Consider the following 18,773-nt stretch of genomic DNA (forward strand, 5'->3'; position numbering starts at 1 on the left):
GCATTGTTTCTTTGGAGTCTGTGTAATGGAATGTATTTTTCAAATAATGATATTTTCATTTTCTGTAACAACTCCTTATAATAAAAATGAGGTTAAATTGTGAATTTAAAGTGGAAACTTTAAAGACATTTGTAGCTACTTCTAACCCAGAAGTACCAATAAACGTTAAAACACAATTTTTAAAAAATTGGTATGGGAGAGCTGGACAGTTGGCTCAGTGGTTAAGCCATTGGTGATGCATTGTTACAAAAATGTGGGTTCCGTTCCCAGCACTCACATGGAGGCTCACAACCTCCTCGAACACCAGGCATACATGTGATACACAGATGTACCCGCAGGCAGAATACTCATACACATAAAGTAATAAATCTAAGAATATACTTAAAATTGGTACATGAACAAACAAGCGTCTTGAGCTGCTATCCTTAGCATTTACATCCTAACATTCCATGTGACACACAATGGCAGATGTCACAAGCACTTTGTGTGAGTGAGCAGCTACTGCACTTATGCTTCCTGAACACAAGCTTCAGGTTATGGTGATGCATGTGACTGTGATGCGGTTTCAGCTGGAAGCTGTCCAGAGGCTCCTGGACTAGTCCTTCACTCCATTTCAGAGCAACTATAAGGGTTCACTGTGCGCTTCCACTGGCCAAGATGTAATTGAGGCGGGGAGAGGGGCACTGGCACTGAGGGAACCAGGAGCCCCATGAAGCGGATGCTACAGAGCGATGCTGCCAGCTGGCTGGCTTGCTCAGCTGCCTCCGTTTTCTTTTTTCTTCCTTTCTTCTTCTTCTTTTTTTTTTTTTTAAGATAGAATCTTGCTATGTAGCCTTGGCTGTCCTGGAACTCTATAGAACAGATTGGCCTCAAACTCAGATAGACACGTGTCTCTGCCCTCAATGCTGGGATTAAAGGTTAACCTCCTTCCCTGGCTTCACTTACCTTTCCTGTACAACCAGGTCTACCTGCTCGGGAGTGACACAGCCCACAGTAGACTGGTACCTTCCCCCTGCCCTCCCCCTCTATTAGCAGTAAAGAAAAATACCTATTGTATACACAGAGGGAGGTAAAGGGACCAGGCATTGCATTTCACATCTTTAATCTTAGCGATAGGAAGCAGAGGCAGGTGGAATTTCTGAGTTCAAGGCCAGCTTGGTGTACACAGGTTCCAAGGAAGCTAGGGCTATATAAAGAAACTTAAAAAAAAAAAAAAAAAAAAAGAATGAAAATGCCTCTCAGACATGCCACAGACTAATGTGATCTGGCCAATTCTTCAGTTGAGATTCTCTTACCCGGTGACTCTTAAGTTTGTGTCAAGATGACAGCTGAAACTATGACTTCTGGTGACAAGGAGGATGTAGGTTAGAAATGTGGGGTTTGGGGGCTGGAGAGATGGCTCAGCAGTTAAGAGCACTAACTGCTCTTCCAGAGGTCCTGAGTTCAATTCCCAGCAACCACATGGTGGCTCACAGCCATCTATAATGTGATCTGGTGCCTGGTGCCCTCTTCTGGTATACAGGCAGATAGAGGACTCACATGTGAAAGAAAAAAGAAATGTGGGGTTTGTAGGGATGGGGAGATAAGACGGGTAGTAAACTGCTTGTCCTACAAATGTAAGGACAAGAGTTTAGCTCCTTGTAAAAAAAAAAAGTCAGGCATGGTGACATACCTGAATCCTAGCACTGGGAAGGAAGAGACAGGAGGATTCCTGGAGCTTGCTGGCCAACTAGTCTTGCCAAATAAGAGTTATAGGCTTGGTGAGAGACCTTGTCTCATATAAGGAAGGTGGAGAGAAATGAAGAAATCTAACCTTTTTTGCTGATATTTATACATATGTACATAATGTACACAAGAAAAAAAGCAATGTGGGACTTCCAGTCCCTGCAGAAGGAGCTCCCAGACTTATTTATTATTAACTGTGTGGACTTTATTATAAAACAGCATTGTACTGCCTGAAGTAGGGGGGAAAAAGCCAGAGAGGAGTTCCTAGGGATGAAGTTTTCAAAGACATAGAAGGAAGAGCTAGGCGTGGGATCAGTGCAGCAAGTGAGGACTTTATGGGGATCTTGCAGGACATCATGGTCAAAGAGTCAAGAGCAATGAAGATCAAGGGTGTAGGGATGTCGCTTGGTTGGTAAAGTGCTTGCCTAGCATGCAGACGGCTCTGGTTCAATCCCTAGTACCAAACAAACTGGGCATGGTAGCACATGCCTACATTCTGAGTTCAAGGCTGACTTGGATATATGAGACCCTGTCTCAAAAAGTCAAGTAATTTTTAAAAGCCAGCAGAAATCAAAATAGGCAAGAATTAGTAGGGATTAATGGCACACACCTTTAATGCCAACACTTGGGAGGCAGATGGACCTCTGACTTCTGGGCCTGCCAGAGCCTAGAATTACACTTGTCTCAAAAACATAAACAAGAACCACAGCAGAGATAGGTAAGAACCGACCCTGCTGTGGCACAGAGAAGGCAGGGGACTCAGCAGTGAGTGGGGTTAGGAAACCTGGAGCAGAAGCCCCTTTTCAAAATGTGAGGCAGTCACTGATAACTGTTCATTAGTGATAAGAGGAAAGTGAGCTGTTTAATACACACTTGGGCAGGGAAAACTGGAGCATGCTCCATCTGTGTAAGTTAAAAAAAAAAATCTTTCCAATTCCAGAATCAGCCCATCCCAGTTTAGCATCACATCTCACTGTACCAACCCACCTCTGTGGAGTCAGTAAATTCAAGTTTGGTTTTAGAAATGTCACAAAGTCAGAAATTAGGAGCTTAGAAAATTACCTTGATTCTGCTAAGATGCACAGCTTCTTGGGAAATGCCTGCTTCTCTGCTGAGAGCCACAGTCCTGTTCTGCTACTGTTTCAAGTAAGATGGGCAGAGTCCAAGCTCTGATTCAGGCAGTACTGAGCCCATGGGAAGTCCCCTGCTGGAGCACACAGACTTCTTTATCCAGGCTGCTGTATACTGATTGCACTGTGTTCATGCGTGTCTGCAGGCTCCGAAGGAAGATGACAGAGGGACCAAGGTTCTAAATAGTGTCAAAACAACCTGATCATACCAGGTAGGCTCTTGTCTCAGCCACCACACATTTGCAGAGTGAAGCTGGAGTCCTTGACACTCCTATTTCATTCCACCTGGAGCCATCCTAGGGCTTCCTGGAATCCATGGAAGGTTCTCCACATGTGATCAACATACAGGACACCATCTTAGAGTGGGAAGGAACACGTGATGGCCAGCGGTGGACAGCCCGTGTATTCTTCCAAGTTAGGGTTGTCCAAGTCCCCACGATCTAAGTGTCGAGGGCTGTCTTGATGGTCACTAGGTGGGCCAGTTGTTCTCACACACACACAGTGGGGCTCCTTAGCCCCTGGCTTATACAGCTTCCTGGGAACACCAATCCAGTCTCTGTTCACGCCTCCACTAGGAAAAAGAGAAAGGAGACTTCTTAAAAGTATAAACTTACAAGCTGGCGTGGCACACGCATGTGATTGCAGCACTCAGGTAGGCAGAGGCAGGCAGATCTCTTGAATGAGGCCAGCCTGGTTTACAAAGCGAGTCCAGACACTCAAGGCTCCACCGAGAAACCCTGGCCCTGGGGGTGAGGACGGGGGAAGGAGTATGAACTTAGAAGCCCTGGGATGAGAGGACACACTGAGCAGGGAAGGCCCTTCATTCCACTGCCTGTCTCACCCTGGGCCATAAGTGCTCCTACTTCTGGCTTTCCACACACAATGCTAATACTACCTTCTCCAGAAGGAAGCAGAGCCCATGTCCCTTTCACTGTGCCCTTAGTGCTTAAGAGGTCTCCCTACCAGCCAGGGAGCATCCCCTTCCTGTCTCCTTTACATTCATGCTGAGCAGCATCTTCACCTTCAGACTTGCAGCACTTCCTGGAGTGGCATGGCATCTGTGTATCAGCACACTGGCAGGCTTCAGGGAGGGAGGATCCCACTCTGGCCCAGCATACCCTGGCCACCTCCTATCTTGGGCAGAGGAACCTAGCTCATTTCAGTGTCCTGCATTTGATTTCTGGCAGACTCAGAGCTCTTGTAGAAGCAAAAGTGACATTCATGAAACTGACCCTTATATGGGCTCTAGTGCTTGGCATTACTGGAGCGGTTAGAAACAATTTCACTTGTATCTTATCCATGAGTAGGGCTGCTTAGGCCCCAAATGCCTTCTCGATCCAGCTGTCCGTTCCACCAGTGTTCCTCACTCTACACGTGGTCCCTGCCCACAGAACTACTTCCTCTCAGAGGTGCACAGATGAATAGAAAACAACACTGGGTTGAGGCTCAGGAATAGGTCTGGAAGGACTCTGGGAGGCAGGGCCTGAGCAACTCATTCCCAAATGCAAGGGAGATCATGAGACAGAAGAATCTTAAGGGGTACAGGGAGTACATCTAATTGTACACTGCAGGCTTCTAGCACCTCCGACATTGCCAGTGCTCTCTCTGAGTCCACCTGTATCTAGGACTGGGTCCCAAGAAGGCCACCCAGGTTGCAGACTGTCCTCTGTTAGGTGGGCAGGCCAGGCTCCAGTAGTAGCACAAAAGCCGTGTCTCTCAAAAGTCGGCCTTCCTCAGCCTTCACCTTACTCCCCAGGTTAAAGCAGAAGGATGGGTAATGGGCAGTGGTGGCTCTGTGTGCTCTGTCCACTTGGCGGTGAGTGGGTCCCTAGTGGAAGAAGCTCCATACAGCTGAGTGCACAGGAATGGGGCCCCGCTTGCTAGGCCTCCTCAGCAGGAGCCTGACTATTTGTGGTGGTGTTATGTTTTGAGACTTGGTTTCTCTGTGTAGCCCTGGCTGTCCTGGACTCACTTTGTAGACCAGGCTGGCCTTGAACTCAAGACATCTGCCTGTCTCTGCCTCCTGAGTGCTGGGACTAAAGGCGTATGCCACCATGCTCGGCTAAGAGCTTAATCTGAGCCTTTGAGTCTGGGAGCTTTGTCCAGTTTCCGTTTTCCACTGTCCCCTTACCAGAGCTAAAAGAGATGTGAGAGAGCTGAGCTGAAGTTTGAGTGTGGCTGGCCTAATTAAAGCAGGAAAAAAACAAAACCATGCTTGGAATAATCTCTATGGCACCAAGCTTAGTCCCCACCCCCACCACTGCCCAGTGCTTGTGAGGGAAGAAACTTCCATCCAGCTTGTGCTTCCTGAGAACGTTCGTGGTGCCAGAACTTTTATGATTTTGACTTGCTTTTATTTATTTATTTTTAAATTTTATTTATTACGTATACAGTATGCATCCGATCACATTATAGATGGTTGGGAGCCACCATGTGGTGCTGGGAATTGAACTCAGGACCTCTGCAAGAGCAGTCAGTGCTCTTAACCACTGAGCCATCTCTCCAGCCCCCTATTTATTTATTTTTAAATGTTTATTATTATGTATACAGTGATCTGTCTGCATGTACACTTGTAGGCCAGAAGAGGGCATCAGATGACATTATAGATGGTTGTGAACCACCATGTGGTTGCTGGGAACTGAACTCAGAACCTTTGGACGAGCAGGCAGCGCTCTTAACCACTGAGCCATCTCTCCAGCACCCTTTTTTGTTTTGTTGTTTTTTGTTTTTTCAAGACAGGGTTTCTCTGTATAGCCCTGGCTATCCTTGACTCACTTTGTAGACCAGGCTGGCCTCGAACTCAGAGATCTGCCTGCCTCTGCCTCCCTGAGTGTTGGGATTAAAGGCGTGCTCCACCATGCCCAGCTGTTTTGATTTTTTATGGTTTTTTGTTTTGTTTTGTTTTTTGCTTTGCTTCTAATGGAGCTCACAATTGAACCCAGGGCCATGTTCCAAGCAAGTGCTATACCATTAAGCTACACTCAGCTCCACAGTCCTTTAAAAACATCTTGCGAATATAGAGAGGGGCATGGTGGCAGAGTGCTTGCCCAGCTTGCACAAAGCCCTCTAGCAATGTATAAACCAGGCATAATGGTGGTGGACGCTGGCAACTCCTGGTATCAGTAGGTAGAGACAGAAGGATTAAAAATTCAAGGTCATCCTTAAACAGAGTTCAAGGCCAGTCTAGACCAAGGATCTCCACATGAGACTGTGCTGCAAAGAAAATAAAAATAAAGCAGTAGTGCACACCTATAATCCCAGCACTCTGGGAGGAGGAACCATTTTTGAAAAACCAAAAATAAACAAACAAACACTACCTGAGGGCATCAAAGAATGAGTCTACCTCCCATTCCACTCTCCTGCAGGCAGGAATAATTTGTGCTGACAAACAGGAGACTAAGGAGCATCCCTGGCTGAATAGGCAGAAGTAGTCAAGAAATAGTACCTGAGCTAGAGTCTCTCCCGAAGCTAAGAGCACATATTGTGCTTCTAGAGGACTTGAGTTTAGTTCCCTGCACCCACACTGACGGCTTGCAACATCCTCTAATGGATCCAGTTCCAGAGATACAAGACCTCTGGGCACTTTATTTATATACTGTACCACATGTGTTCCTGGTGCCTGCAGGCATCAGACATCAGATCCCCTGGAACTAGAGTTATAGATAGTTGTGAGCCACCAAGTGAGTGCTGGGTCCTCTGCAAGAATAACAAGTGCTGGCCGGGCGTGGTGGCGCACGCCTTTAACCCCAGCACTCGGGAGGCAGAGGCAGGCAGATCGCTGTGAGTTCCAGGGCAGCCTGGTCTACAAAGTTTTAGTCCAGGACAGCCAAGGCTACACAGAGAAACCCTGTCTTGAAAAACCAAAACAAACAAACAAAACAACAACAACAAAACTCTCTAATCCATATATACAGTTACTGCCAGGGACCAAACGGCCTGAGGCCGACCCCCACCCATTCAGCATTTGCAGCCAACATCCTGCTGGGCCACTCATTAGGTATGCAAGGCATCCGGCTTAACCCTGAGAAGACAGCGATCTGATCCTGAGATAACCACAGAGACATCCTGCTTTGTCTCACCTGGAAGACCCCTCCCCTTGCAAATGTTCCCGGGGCTCACCCCCAGAAGATTTTGTACTTTTCCACTACTCTCCTTGCGTACCCCCGCCCTCCCTAAAGCAGGTTTTAAAAAGCCTGCCATTACCTTCAATAAACGGCTCTTGACAAGCAACTGTTCGCTTGAGCTCTGCGTCTCTCTCGCCCATATCTTTAAATACAGGTTGCGACCCCCCTCGGCCCCCCAATAACTGACCAGCTGGACTGGTTGGTGGACTAGTTACATGGACTAGTTATCCTAGTTACATGGACTAGTTAAGTTACAAATAAGAATAAAAAAAGAAAAGAAAATCACGAAATGTTATGGGCCAGCAGTTAACAGCTCTTAATATTTTTGCAGAGGACCCAGGTTGGAGTCTCAGCACCCACATGGCTACTCACAACTGCCTGCAACTATACTTCCAGGGCACTTGATGTTGAAAGACCCCATTTCTAAATGTTGTTTAGTCAAGGCTTGCTATTTTGTAAATGATTCTATTTTGTAAGGCTTGTACAATGGTTAAGGGAGGTCACCTGAAAGGCTCAGTCAGACTGGAAAAATACCACCATGTCACAAGGCTCGCAGATGTCACAAGGTTCGTGGTCACCCACCATTTCACAAGGTCTACACAAGCGGTTCTGGGAAACTGCCCTGGGGTCAAGTTATTGGAAAAACAGGATGTATGGTCAGTGAATAGGCTAGCCTAACCATTTCCTGATTCCAAAGCCCTAACCAGAGCTAAATCTAGCCGCATTAAGTTAGCCAATCAAGACCCTGTAACTATGCTTCTCGCTTCTGTAACCCCCGCTTCCTGCTTCCCACCCTATAAAAGGGTCTCCTCCCCTTCACTCGGGGCGCCAGTCATCCGATAGACTGTGTCGCCCGGGTACCCGTGTAATCAATAAAGCCTCTTGCGTTTGCAACCGGACTTTGGTTTCGCTGGTTCTTGGGGAGGGTCTCCCTGACGAAGGACACTCCGTGAGGAGGGTCTTTCAATGTCCCTTTCTGGCCTCCATAAGCACCTGAATACACATAGTACAAACACATACACAGACACATAATATAAAATGAATTTTAAAAAGGAAAAGAAATAGTACCTATGTCATTGAATTCCCAGACCATCACGTCTCCTCTAACAGGATCTCAGGGGTGGTTGTTGAGAGGTGAGGAAGAGGACCAGGTCTCAAATGCATGTCTCAACCCTTTGGTTTTCATTTGGTTATTAAAAGTCCTACTATTAGGATTTCTCTTTAATTGCCCATCTTATAGTTTGAATCTGACATGTCCCCAACAGGAATGCTTGAATACTTGGTCCCCAGATGCTAGTGCAGTTTTAAGAGATTTTAGGTCCTTGGGGACCTGAGTCCCAGCTAGGATTGACTCGCTGGGGCAGGCCTTGGGTTATATCTGCCTCTGGTTCTGGCACAACCCCGCTTCCCTATCATGGTGTGGGCACTGGTATCCACACACCTCCACTGCCACAGACTGTTGCAGGATATTTGATCACACTGTGAACCCCGAAATTATGTACTGGAAAAACCTGTTTCTAGTTGTAGTATGGTTCAGCCCTAGCATACACCTTTAATCCAAGAACTTTCTGTAAACAGGATTAAACAAAGTCAATCATAGGTCAAGAGGCAGAGCAAGCGACCAGTTGACATGGAGTGAACATAGGAAAGAAACTTAGAGTGAAACAGAGAGGTGCATGGCATGTAGAAGGGAGGCCATTCAGTGGGAAGGGTTTTAAAGACATGGAGGAGGAGAAGGGGCTTTTTCCTTCTTGGACATGAGCTCAGTAGGAAGGCCAGCTGGGTGCTTCCTCTGCCTCTCTGAGCTAGCAGGTTTTCACCCCAGCATCTGGCTTCTGAGTCTTTATTGGTAAAATTGAACGTTTGGGGTTTTGTTTAAAAACAACAACAGACCAAGCGGCTCTACCATGCCTTTCCTGCTATGGTGAACTGGACCCTCTACAACCATAAGATTGAATCTTTTCTCTGTCAAATCACTTCTTTCAGGTGTTTTATCACGACGGTAAGTAAAGGAATATAATTCAGAAGACCTAACATGCATAGCACATGTAAGCTGCCCAGATTAGCCGTCAGTTGTGGTTTAGATAATAAAAGGGTGGCTTAGAAGATGGATGCAGGAGAGATGGCCGAGCAGAGGGAAGGGTGCTTACCTCCTTTGGGAGCACCAGAGCCGGCTACCCTTGGCAGAGCTCCACTCGGCATTGCATGGAGGGAACTTCTGCTTTTCTCTCTCTGCCTGTTCATTTGCCTCCATTCCTTTAGTCACCATGGCTTCTACTTGGCTTAGTTCTGCAGTGGGCATCCCATCCTCTCTGTAGAACCTTCCAACCAGTCGTCCTGGGATCACAGGGAGAAAGGCCAGAGAGATAAGCCAAGGAAATCCTTTTCTCCCCAAGTTGCTTTGGTTATGATTTTTTTTTTATCAGAACAATAGAAACCCTAAAACAGAAATTGGTACCAGGATTGGTACTGCTGTGACAGACCTGGCCATGTTGGTTTTGGGAGGGTTGTAGAAGGACTTTTAACTTTGGGCTAGAAAAGCCACTGAGTATTCAAAGCAAGGTGAGCTGTTCTGTGGGAGCTTGGAAGATAAGAGTGTTGAGAGAAATGCAGAAGATGGGTCCTGGCTTGTGACGTCACTTAAAGACTCTGTCAGGACCGTTTGCTATCTTGAGCTGAGAACCTGTGGCCCTGGTCACTCAGGCTGAAGGGTCAGCTAGCTGCAGTCTGCTAGTATCGAAATCTTTATCACCTCCAGACATCAGATCTCTGAAAACAGAATCATGTGTGACACATTTATCAATGCTCTGTAGTGCTTGTGAGAACACCAAGTATATAGTAAGTGATGGGTGAACATACAATCTATTAGCCTGTATTTTTCTGCATCCATGTCAAATTACTTTGTTTTACAGAACTATTTAGTTAGACTAAGTCAGAGCCCGTGCTTTTCCACCTCCACATCTTTCTTCTGACTCAGTACTTAAGAGAGTGGACATTAAGTTTTGTTTAAAATGGCCTTCAAAATGTACTAGTATCTAAGCTATAAAAACAATTACAAAGTGGTTGCAGTCTATAGGCCAACACAAAAAAAAGGTTCTGTTCTTCTGGGTACCACAACTTTCTGTGTCCAAGTCCTGAGATACAAATGACCTTAAAAGGTACCACTTTGGCCAGGTGTGGTGGCACATGCCTTTAAGCCCAGCATTCAGGAGGCAGAGGCAGGTAGATCTCTGTGAATTCGAGGCTAGCCTGGTCTACAAAGAGAGTTCCAGGACAGCCAGGGCTATTAGACAGAGAAACCCTGTTTCAAAAAACCCAACCCCCCGCAAAAAAAAAAAAAAAAAAGGTACCACCTTACTGGGGTGGAGCAAGTCCCGGAAACACCTTGGGGAGGTTTGATCAAGCAGGAGGCAGTTTGGCTTCCTGTCTCAGCTGTGTAGTTCCAACCTCTATAGTCAGTCCCCAAGAACAGAGCTGAACTTAGGTTCCAATGAGAAGACCAGGACTTCATTCATGCTCTCAAGACCTAGGCCCTTACCAGCTTCCCTGTGGTAGTTTTATTTTATTTTTTTATTTTGGCTTTTCAAGACAGGGTTTGTCTGTGTAACAGCTCTAGCTGTCCCAGAACTCGCTCTGTAGACCAGACTGGCCTTGAACTCACAGAGATCCACCTGCCTCTGCCTCCCAAGTGCTGGGATTAAAGGCATGCGCCACCACCGCCTGCCCCCCACCCCCCACCCCCCGCCGTGGTAGTTTTAAATGAGAAGTGTCCCCCATAGACTCAGGCACTTGAACACCTGGTTCCCAATTGGTGGTGCTGTTTGGGGAGGTGGTGCAGCCTTGCTGAAGGAAGTGTGTCTCCTGAGGGCAGAGGCACTTGAGGAGTTATAGCCTTGCCTCCCTGCTTGCTCACACCCTCTCTCTGCTTTGTGATCATACATAAAAGATGTGCTCTCTCAGTTTTCTGAGTAACTGCCTGCTGTCATGACTCCCCTGACATTATGGACTCTCCTAAAACCATGAAGCCCAATAAGGTTGCCTTGGTCTTGGTGATTTACCGCAGCAGCAGACACCAGTACACCCCTCAGGCCCGTCTGTGTGACAGCAGTGCGTCTCCCTGACTCCTTCACATGCAGATACATACGTCCCTTCATTCCCTTAGCAGCAGATCTGCCAGTTCTACCTCTGAAATGCATTCTGATTCTGCCCTTTCCTGTCAGTTTCCCCCGCTGCCCCTTGTCCAAAACACAGACTAAGGCAACAGCCTTCCAGTTGGTCTCTGCTACACCTCAGGTTTTCCTACTGTGCTTCCTCCACAAAGCATCGGGGGCATTCCCCCTAGTGCTCAGATCAGAGCAAGGGCTTCCTGCACGGGGAGTGGGTGCTCTGCCGCTCAGGCACATCCCTACCTTACTGCCTTTACTTCATCTCCAGGCAGGACCTCACTTCCCAGCCCTGGGTGGCCTCGGGCTTCTGATTCTTCTGCTTCAGTTTCTTCCTTTCCTTTTTTTTTTTTTTTTTAAAAAAAAAACAGAGCACCAGGCCTCATTATTGATGGTTATGAGCCACCATGTGGTTTCTGGGAATTGAACTCAGGACCTTCAGAAGAAAAGCCAGTGCTCTTTACCTCTGAGCCATCTCTCCAGCCCCCTGCCTCAGTTTTTGCAAGTGTTAGAATTATAGGTCTAATTTGGATGCTTTTTTTCTTTTAATTTCAATTTTATGTGTATGAGTGTTTTGTCTGAATCTGTGTGTGCACTAAATGTATGTACTGCCCATGGAAATCAGAAGTGGGTGTTGGATCCCTGGAATCAGAGTTACAGATGATTGTGAGCATATAGGCCCATGTGGTGCTGGGAACTGAATCTGGTCCTCTGAAAAGAGTAGCCAGTGTGTTTAACCAAGAGACATCTATCTCTCTGGCCCCTGAGTATTCTTTTAAAACATGAGTCATGTAGGGTGGTGGTGGTGGTGGCACACACCTTTAATCCTAGCACTCGGGAGCCAGAGGCAGGCAGACCTCTATGAGTTTGAGGCCAGCCTGGTCTACAGAGTGAGTTCCAGTACAGTCAGGGCTACACACCAAGAAGCCCTGTCTCAAAAAACCAAAAACCAAACAGAAAAAACAAAAACATGAATTATACCACGTCGCTTCTATGCCTAACTAAAGCCCTTTATAGCTAGCTATTCAAGGCACAAAATAAAATACAAACTTCTTATCTAGGCCTCCACTTCCCTCAGCTGGTTGGCTTCTGCCTGTCCACTCTGCCTCGCCCCGAGTCCCTTGTCCCTCACTCCTCTGGGCTCCAGCACACAGGTTTCTCTGTCATCTGTCCAGGCCTTGCTGATGCCCACCCCAGGCACCACTCCTCCCTCACACCGCTACACTCTCCCCACATCTGCGTGGCCACCCCTTCTCCTGCCAGGCCCATCCTGTCATCTCCTCCAAGAGGCCCCCCTCGGCCATCAGCTCCAAAGGTAACTCAAGCCACCAGCACGCATTCCATGATTTTATTCACAGCCCTACATAGTTTAGCTAGAAAGGCCCAATACTCAAAACAGCTTCATGCAGAGCGTTGCTTTACATGTCTGCTATATGAATACGTGAAAGGGACAGGGCCTGAGTCCCAGATGAGAAGTCTTTAGGTTGGCTTACCACCAACTTTAGGGTACGGAGGGCTTTGTATTGCATGGGCTGAGCCTGTCCTGTTGCCCTTAGACATGGTACCTAAGAGAGAGGACAGACAACAGGAGCAGAGTCTTAGGAGCTGTTTTATGAGAACAGGTTTACTGGCTGGATCTCTATGAGTATCCAGAGCACAACAAAATCTGCCTTATTTCCCCTCGAGGTCCAGCTATCAACTTCAGTGAGAGCGTCGTAACTGTGCTCATGCCAATATACATGAAATTTGCCTTCATCCTCTGCTGTCTCTGAAAGTCTTAGCTGGTCCCCATGCCAAAACCTTGGCAGGAACTGCATCGAACACACTCCTGGTCACCATGAGGACCATAACTGTAACATGAGTTACAGTTGTTCAAGTGCATCCCGACTAACAGAAATTCTCCACAGCCTTTCCAACCATGTGCCCCAACTGCATCCTCATGGTTCCTGGGATGCACCCATTCCCAAAGAACTTCTAGTTTGTTCCCCCAATCAGTTCTCGGAGGATGGTATGGCATCCTTTATTCACTCATAGAATTCCATTCTTATTTTTCTGCACTGTTTTCTTTCCTTTTTTGAATAAAAATAAACTTTAATTTTGGAAAAAACATCGTCTTGAAAACAGAAATGTCCTATAATAAAATTCATACTAAATATCCAAAGTAAAAACAAGAATAAAAATAATACCCTGTGTGTGGTGGTGCACACCTGTAATGCCAGCACTCAGGCAGGAAAGGTAGGCTACACAGTCAGACACTGTCTCAAATGAAACAAGACAAGACAAAATAAAAATAAAAATAAAAGCAGCTGAACAAAGAACAAGCTGGATATACTGGCGCATCCCTGTGGGGTGCCCACAGCTAGGGATGGTCGGGACTTCAGTGACAGCATCAATTACATAACAAGTTTGAGACCAGCCTGGGTTATTGAGACTTTGTTTAAAAAACAAACAAACAAACAAACAAACAGGCAAAACCATAAAACCTCACAATAAAACACCAGCTGGACCTCAAGCATAACTATGACCCATCTGAGCCTAAATGAAGCTGAATATGATGATGATTTTTGATAAAGGCTGAAGTTAGAAACAAAGCCTAACCCCAGCCCGTCACAAGCAGCCAACCAACTCAGGGCTCGGTGACCAGGGACTATCTAACAGGCTGACAGGCTTTAAAACGCTGGGCCTAGGGATGAAGCTTGGTTGGCAAGGCTGCTTGCCTAGCACGCAGGACTTCATTAGGTCAGCAACATTTCGTCTGTCACTTAGCAACCTCACCAGGAACAGAAAGAAACAAGTGCACTGAGCACAGAGGACAAATATGGTTGTAATGTCAGGAACTACCTAGGGCAGCCTAAAGGCAAACAAGGGCGTGCTGAATGTGGAATGAGAAAGGTTGGAGCGAAAGGGAGTGGAATGGAAAGCAGTCACTTCAGATCTTACGAAATCAGAGCTTCAACAACTGGACATGGAGTATAAGGGCTCGGGGAAAATACCATGTTCTCAGAATATGCAGCCCAAGCAGAAACAAAATGGACCTTTTAGAGGCATTAGGGGCAGAAAGTGCTCATCTAGACCTGTTCCAATGGCCAGGGGACACTGGTTTCTGAAAAGTCACACATGCCCATGTGGACTCCATAAGAGGTGGGGCTGCATGCAGATGAGAGGCCTGGCCTCAGCCACCCTGGATCTCAGTGCTTAGCAGAGACTGGGCGATCTGCCTGTCACCTGACTTCTTGTTTAAGTGTTCCTTTCCCTCATATATTACCAGTAAGCAACAAGTGCAGGAACCCCACACAGCTGGCATTGATACAAGTTTGAGCACTTAGGAGATGAGGCCAGCCTGATCTACACAGTGAGTTTGAGACCAGCCTGGGCTACATGAAACTATGAATGAATGTGTGATTAGCATAACTTTCATCTGAGAAACAGTTGACTTGGGATGTCTGCCTCATTGGAAAGTAATCATAGGGAACACTGAGAACTGCACACAAGTGGCATCAAGCCTTCCTGACTGTACTGGAGCCACAGGGAGGCCACCTCTTGGAGCTGGCTGTTCATGTCCAACACAGATGACACTGACTCGGGGGCCACAGACATGAAAGTATAAGGCTTGGCAATCCTCTCTCAATGTTACCCACAGCTGTATTTTCTTCTGGGGATTACTCCTGCACTAATAGCAAGACTTTAACATGAAAAACCCAGGGCTGGTTTTGAAATTTTTACTTAAGCCTAGTTCCTAAAGAATCCAGGCACCCTGATGACCACAGTAAGACAACCAAGTGAAATCCACAGCGATGGGTGAGGAGTACATACCGACAAATACATAATTTTTCTCGTAGAATGAAAGCCAATTGTGAAGCGTCAGTATCTCAGAGGAGGACAAGTCAGTTACATCATCCACAAGGCCGGCCTCAGAATAGTCTCCTGTCACAAATGCTCTGGATGCATCCCGGCCTTCAGGAAAGAAGTAGCCAACGATCTGGTTATAAGTCACAATACTGCACCCAGTAAAGCACTTGCTTTCTGAAGAAACATGCCCTAACAACCCCTAGTCTCACTCCCAGGGACCCCCTGGACTAGGGACATGAATTTTTGGCAATGGCCATTTACTTGCTTTTATTTTACTTTTTTTTTTTGTTTGCTTGTTTCCAACATAGAATTTTCATTATTTGAGAATTTCCCATCATACACCGTGATCACACTCACTTCTCAGTCCCTCCACGACTGTTCCCCCTTCCTTGTGACCCCATTCCCACCACCAAAAGGAGGAAAAAACTAGTTCTATTTATGGTGTCTACATACTCGCTGGAGCATCGTCAGTGGCCAGCCCCCTACCAATGCAGTCCTTCTCTATCTGCACCCCAGGCAGGAGCCACCAATTGTGGAGAACTACACTTCAGTATCCCTGTCACGATTTTCAAGAGTTCTCTTCGAGGGCTTCCTTTTTAGCCTGTTATTTTTGGGGGGTGGGTTTGGGATGGAGGTGTAGGGTTGTCACAGAAGCTTTCTATGTTCCTCTTTCTCAGCTGTGTGTCTGCAGTTACCAGTGTCACTGCAAGGGTAGCTTCCTTGCCCTTGATGGCCATCACTAGCACAGATCCTGGGCTTCTACATAGCTTCTGGCAACAGCACAGACCATGGACCTCCACATGGTCTCCAGCATCAAAATGTACCAAGAACCCCCTCTTGATCTCAGGAGGTAGTACAGCAAGCAGACGTCAACATGGCCCTCTGCCGAAGCACAGGCCATGAACCAGCGTAGCCTCCGGGAGAGGACTTCCAATCTAGTACATAGACCATTCTTCATCTTGAAAGTCCTGTCGCTGTTCAAAGCCAGGGTGATGATGCGGCTGGGCAGCCTCTTCCGGGGGCTGAGTCTCTGCAAGCTCCAGGCTGCTGCACTCCACCCTGCCAACTCTACTGGGTCACAACCTGTTCTCTCACACCCATCACAGCTGTCTAGTCTCCAAGTTCTCCACTCATCCATCACATCTTCATTCATGATAGTGGCGTTGGAAGCTGCAGTGTGTCACACAGTATATCCTTCTCCTCAGCTTTACATAAATGTTCATTGCGATGAGTTGTTGGCCTGGTTCACGGCCTCTGGCTTCTGCCACACCATCAACACTGGATACCGTCTGAGACGCCTCTCAGGCATCCTGCTGTTGTCCTGTGCCATAGAGATCCTGCAGCTTTGGATCTGTGGGACTAGCCCCTCCACACGTTCCAGAAGCTCACAGATGGGATACATGTTGGGGTGGACCAACTCAAATCCCTGGATCTGAGTCTGGGCAGCGGCCCAGGCTGACCAACTTAGCCCTGTTTTTGAAAAGTGTCTCACTATTTAACTTGGTTGACCTGGAACTTGATACGGAGACCATGCTGGCCTGCTTTCAAAGAGATATGCTTGCCTCCCAAGTTCTAGGAATAAATGTGTGCACCACTACACCTGGCCCATCAATTTTATTTAATTTCAACAATATTCAATTGATAAAATTCAAAATGATTAATTTCTGGCTTCCATGACACTTACTCCACTCCTGGTTTTCCCAGCACCTCACTGTCTAGTTAGTTCTAAGGATCACTTATTTCCACACCTTCTTACTTGACCATTTTGTGATTTCAGATCCCGTATCTAGGCTGCACGATTAGCCCAGACATTTCCTGAGCACTGGACCTTTATATCCAACTTCCATTCAATGTCACTTAGCTGTCTCACAGCCATCGCAAGTTGAAAAAGCCTATCTTGAGCCACTGGTCATAAGCCCCCGTAAACACTCATCTGTTCTTGTCTAGGGTTCCTTATCAACCAGTTACCCAATCTACAGATGCAGGCTTGACTCCTCTTTCATCCCTTCCATCTATTTGATGCCTGAATCTCTATTTTCTTCCTCAATACTTCCTGTATTCACCCACCTGTCTTTATCTGCTACCAAAATCCAATCTCTCAGGTGAGCTAACACAGAGGATCCCTGGTGGGATAACATTCCATCCTACCAAACTGCTCTCCAAGTAACATTCAGACTAGTACTTTATTATTGAACATTTTCTTTTGTGTCTGTGTATATGCCATATATGTATGCATGTGTGTGTATGCATGTACATGCATGAGGGGCCAGAAGAGGGCAGTGGTTCCCCAGAAGTTGGAGTTGCAGACAGTTGTGAGCCATCCAACATTGGTCTAAGAGCTGAATGCATACACTCTGGGAAAGCAGGAAGCACACTTAACCAATGAGTCAGACTCCAGCACAAGACTGTCTTTATTGTTTTGTGAGACAGGTCTTACCATGGCCTGTAACTTGCTACATAGACCAGGCTGGTCTAGAACTCAGAGACTGGTCTATCTGTCTCGGAGTACAAGGATTAAAGGTGTGTCATCACACCCAGCTCACTAGATTGATATTTTATGGATTTTTTAAAGACAGGGTTTCACTGTGTAGCCCTGGCTGTCCTCAACTCAGAGATCTGTCTGTCTTTCCTCCTGAGTGCTAGGGTTAAAGGCTTATGCCACCTCTCCTGAATCTAGACTGATATTTTATAGTTTTGATTGTGAGCCTAGTCTTTAACAGCTGAGCCATCTCTCTAGCCCTAGACTGTTATTTTAAACAAACAAACAAACAAAAAATCATCATGTCATTCCTTGCCAAAATCCTCAGTGCTTCCATTTGCCTCATGAGAATATCCACAATCCTTAATTCTGTAGCATTTGCCACTAACCTCACCCAAGCACTTTTTACATCACTTATTGTGTTGACTTCTCTTTCCACCTCCCAGACTAGGTTGGAGGCTCTGGTAAAACTACTTTCTCCTTTTCAAACATACCACAAAGCAGGGCTTTAGTTAAGAGATGGCTCAATCGATTAGGCACTCGCCTCACAAACTTGACTGGGAGCGTGCGGGTACATAACGAGCATAGTTGAGCCCGAACCTCAAACCAGGATTGTGCAGCCGTGTCCTTCCCGGCGCAGCAGCCGGGAACGTGAGATGACGGAACCCGAATGAGTCAACTAATGGACGCACGCATGCAGCACGGGTGGCTGCGGGCCCGCGCAGGAGCCTCGCTGATACCTGCGAAGCCGCTATAGTGCGCCCCGGGCTCGTAGTGCCTCCGGCCGGAGGACACGTCGTAGACGCGGCCGAGCAGCGCCAAGTACAGGCCCGGGTCTCCCGGGCCGCCGCGATAGCGGGCTAGTTCCTCGGGTACAAAGAGGCGAAGGCCAGGACGGGGACCCCACCATTCCATCAACCACACGACCGTGGCCGCGACCGCCGCCACGGCCAGGCTCAGCACCACACCAAGCCCGCACTGCCTCAGCATGTGCACAGCAGCACACAAGCCGCACCTCCGAAGTTGCCACCTCTCTAGCCACAACTAAGATGGCGGAAACGCCGGTCGTGACGTCAGCAGCGCGACTCTCTGACAAGCTTCAGAGCAAAGTTCACTCTTCCGCTCCCACTCTTTCTTATTCTTTCTGCAGCAATATCTAGTGAGCGTGAAGCGTGAAGGAGAAAAGCAGAACGATACGCAAAAACCGTCTTAGCTTACAACTTATCCGCCCTCAACAAAGATGGCGGCAGAAGAGGCTGGACATTGACTTGTAGCACGCGTGCTCTTTGGCCTCATATAGCTG

At 47.2% G+C, this 18,773-nt stretch overlaps 1 protein-coding gene across 3 annotated transcripts; it reads right to left on the reverse strand.

Annotated features, from left to right (window-relative positions):
- Nucleotides 1-361: 361 nt before the first annotated feature.
- Nucleotides 362-18,598, reverse strand: CYB5D2 (cytochrome b5 domain containing 2). Of its 3 annotated transcripts, XR_014773350.1 has the most exons (6): nucleotides 18,211-18,598; nucleotides 14,956-15,096; nucleotides 12,636-12,707; nucleotides 9,130-9,316; nucleotides 2,788-3,426; nucleotides 362-851 (listed from the first exon to the last, which is right to left on the reverse strand). XR_014773350.1 is itself a non-coding variant. In XM_084751332.1 (5 exons), the coding sequence occupies exons 1-5, from the start codon at nucleotides 18,458-18,460 to the stop codon at nucleotides 3,213-3,215; spliced, it is 864 nt and encodes a 287-aa protein (XP_084607458.1). In that variant the 5' UTR covers nucleotides 18,461-18,598; the 3' UTR covers nucleotides 1,086-3,212. The 3 variants fall into 3 exon arrangements, 2 of the variants coding, with proteins under 2 accessions (XP_084607458.1, XP_084607459.1); XM_084751332.1 differs by lacking the exon at nucleotides 362-851 and having other exon boundaries at nucleotides 1,086-3,426; XM_084751333.1 differs by lacking the exons at nucleotides 362-851; nucleotides 12,636-12,707 and having other exon boundaries at nucleotides 1,086-3,426.
- Between the last annotated feature and the right edge of the window lie 175 nt (nucleotides 18,599-18,773).

Source organism: Acomys minous, assembly GCF_964271855.1.
Source record: "Acomys minous genome assembly, chromosome: 12".
Taxonomy (NCBI): Eukaryota; Metazoa; Chordata; class Mammalia; order Rodentia; family Muridae; genus Acomys; species Acomys minous.

Excerpts from the sequence above, each read along its gene's own strand:
- CYB5D2 (XM_084751332.1), bottom strand. The coding sequence starts at position 18,460 with ATGCTGAGGCAGTGCGGGCTTGGTGTGGTGCTGAGCCTGGCCGTGGCG. Across the intron at positions 15,097-18,210 it reads GCACTATAGCGGCTTCGCAG|GCCGGGATGCATCCAGAGCA; the intron begins GTATCAGCGAGG and ends TCTTTCCTGAAG. Across the intron at positions 9,317-12,635 it reads TCCGTACCCTAAAGTTGGTG|GACGACTGGTTGGAAGGTTC; the intron begins GTAAGCCAACCT and ends CTGTGATCCCAG.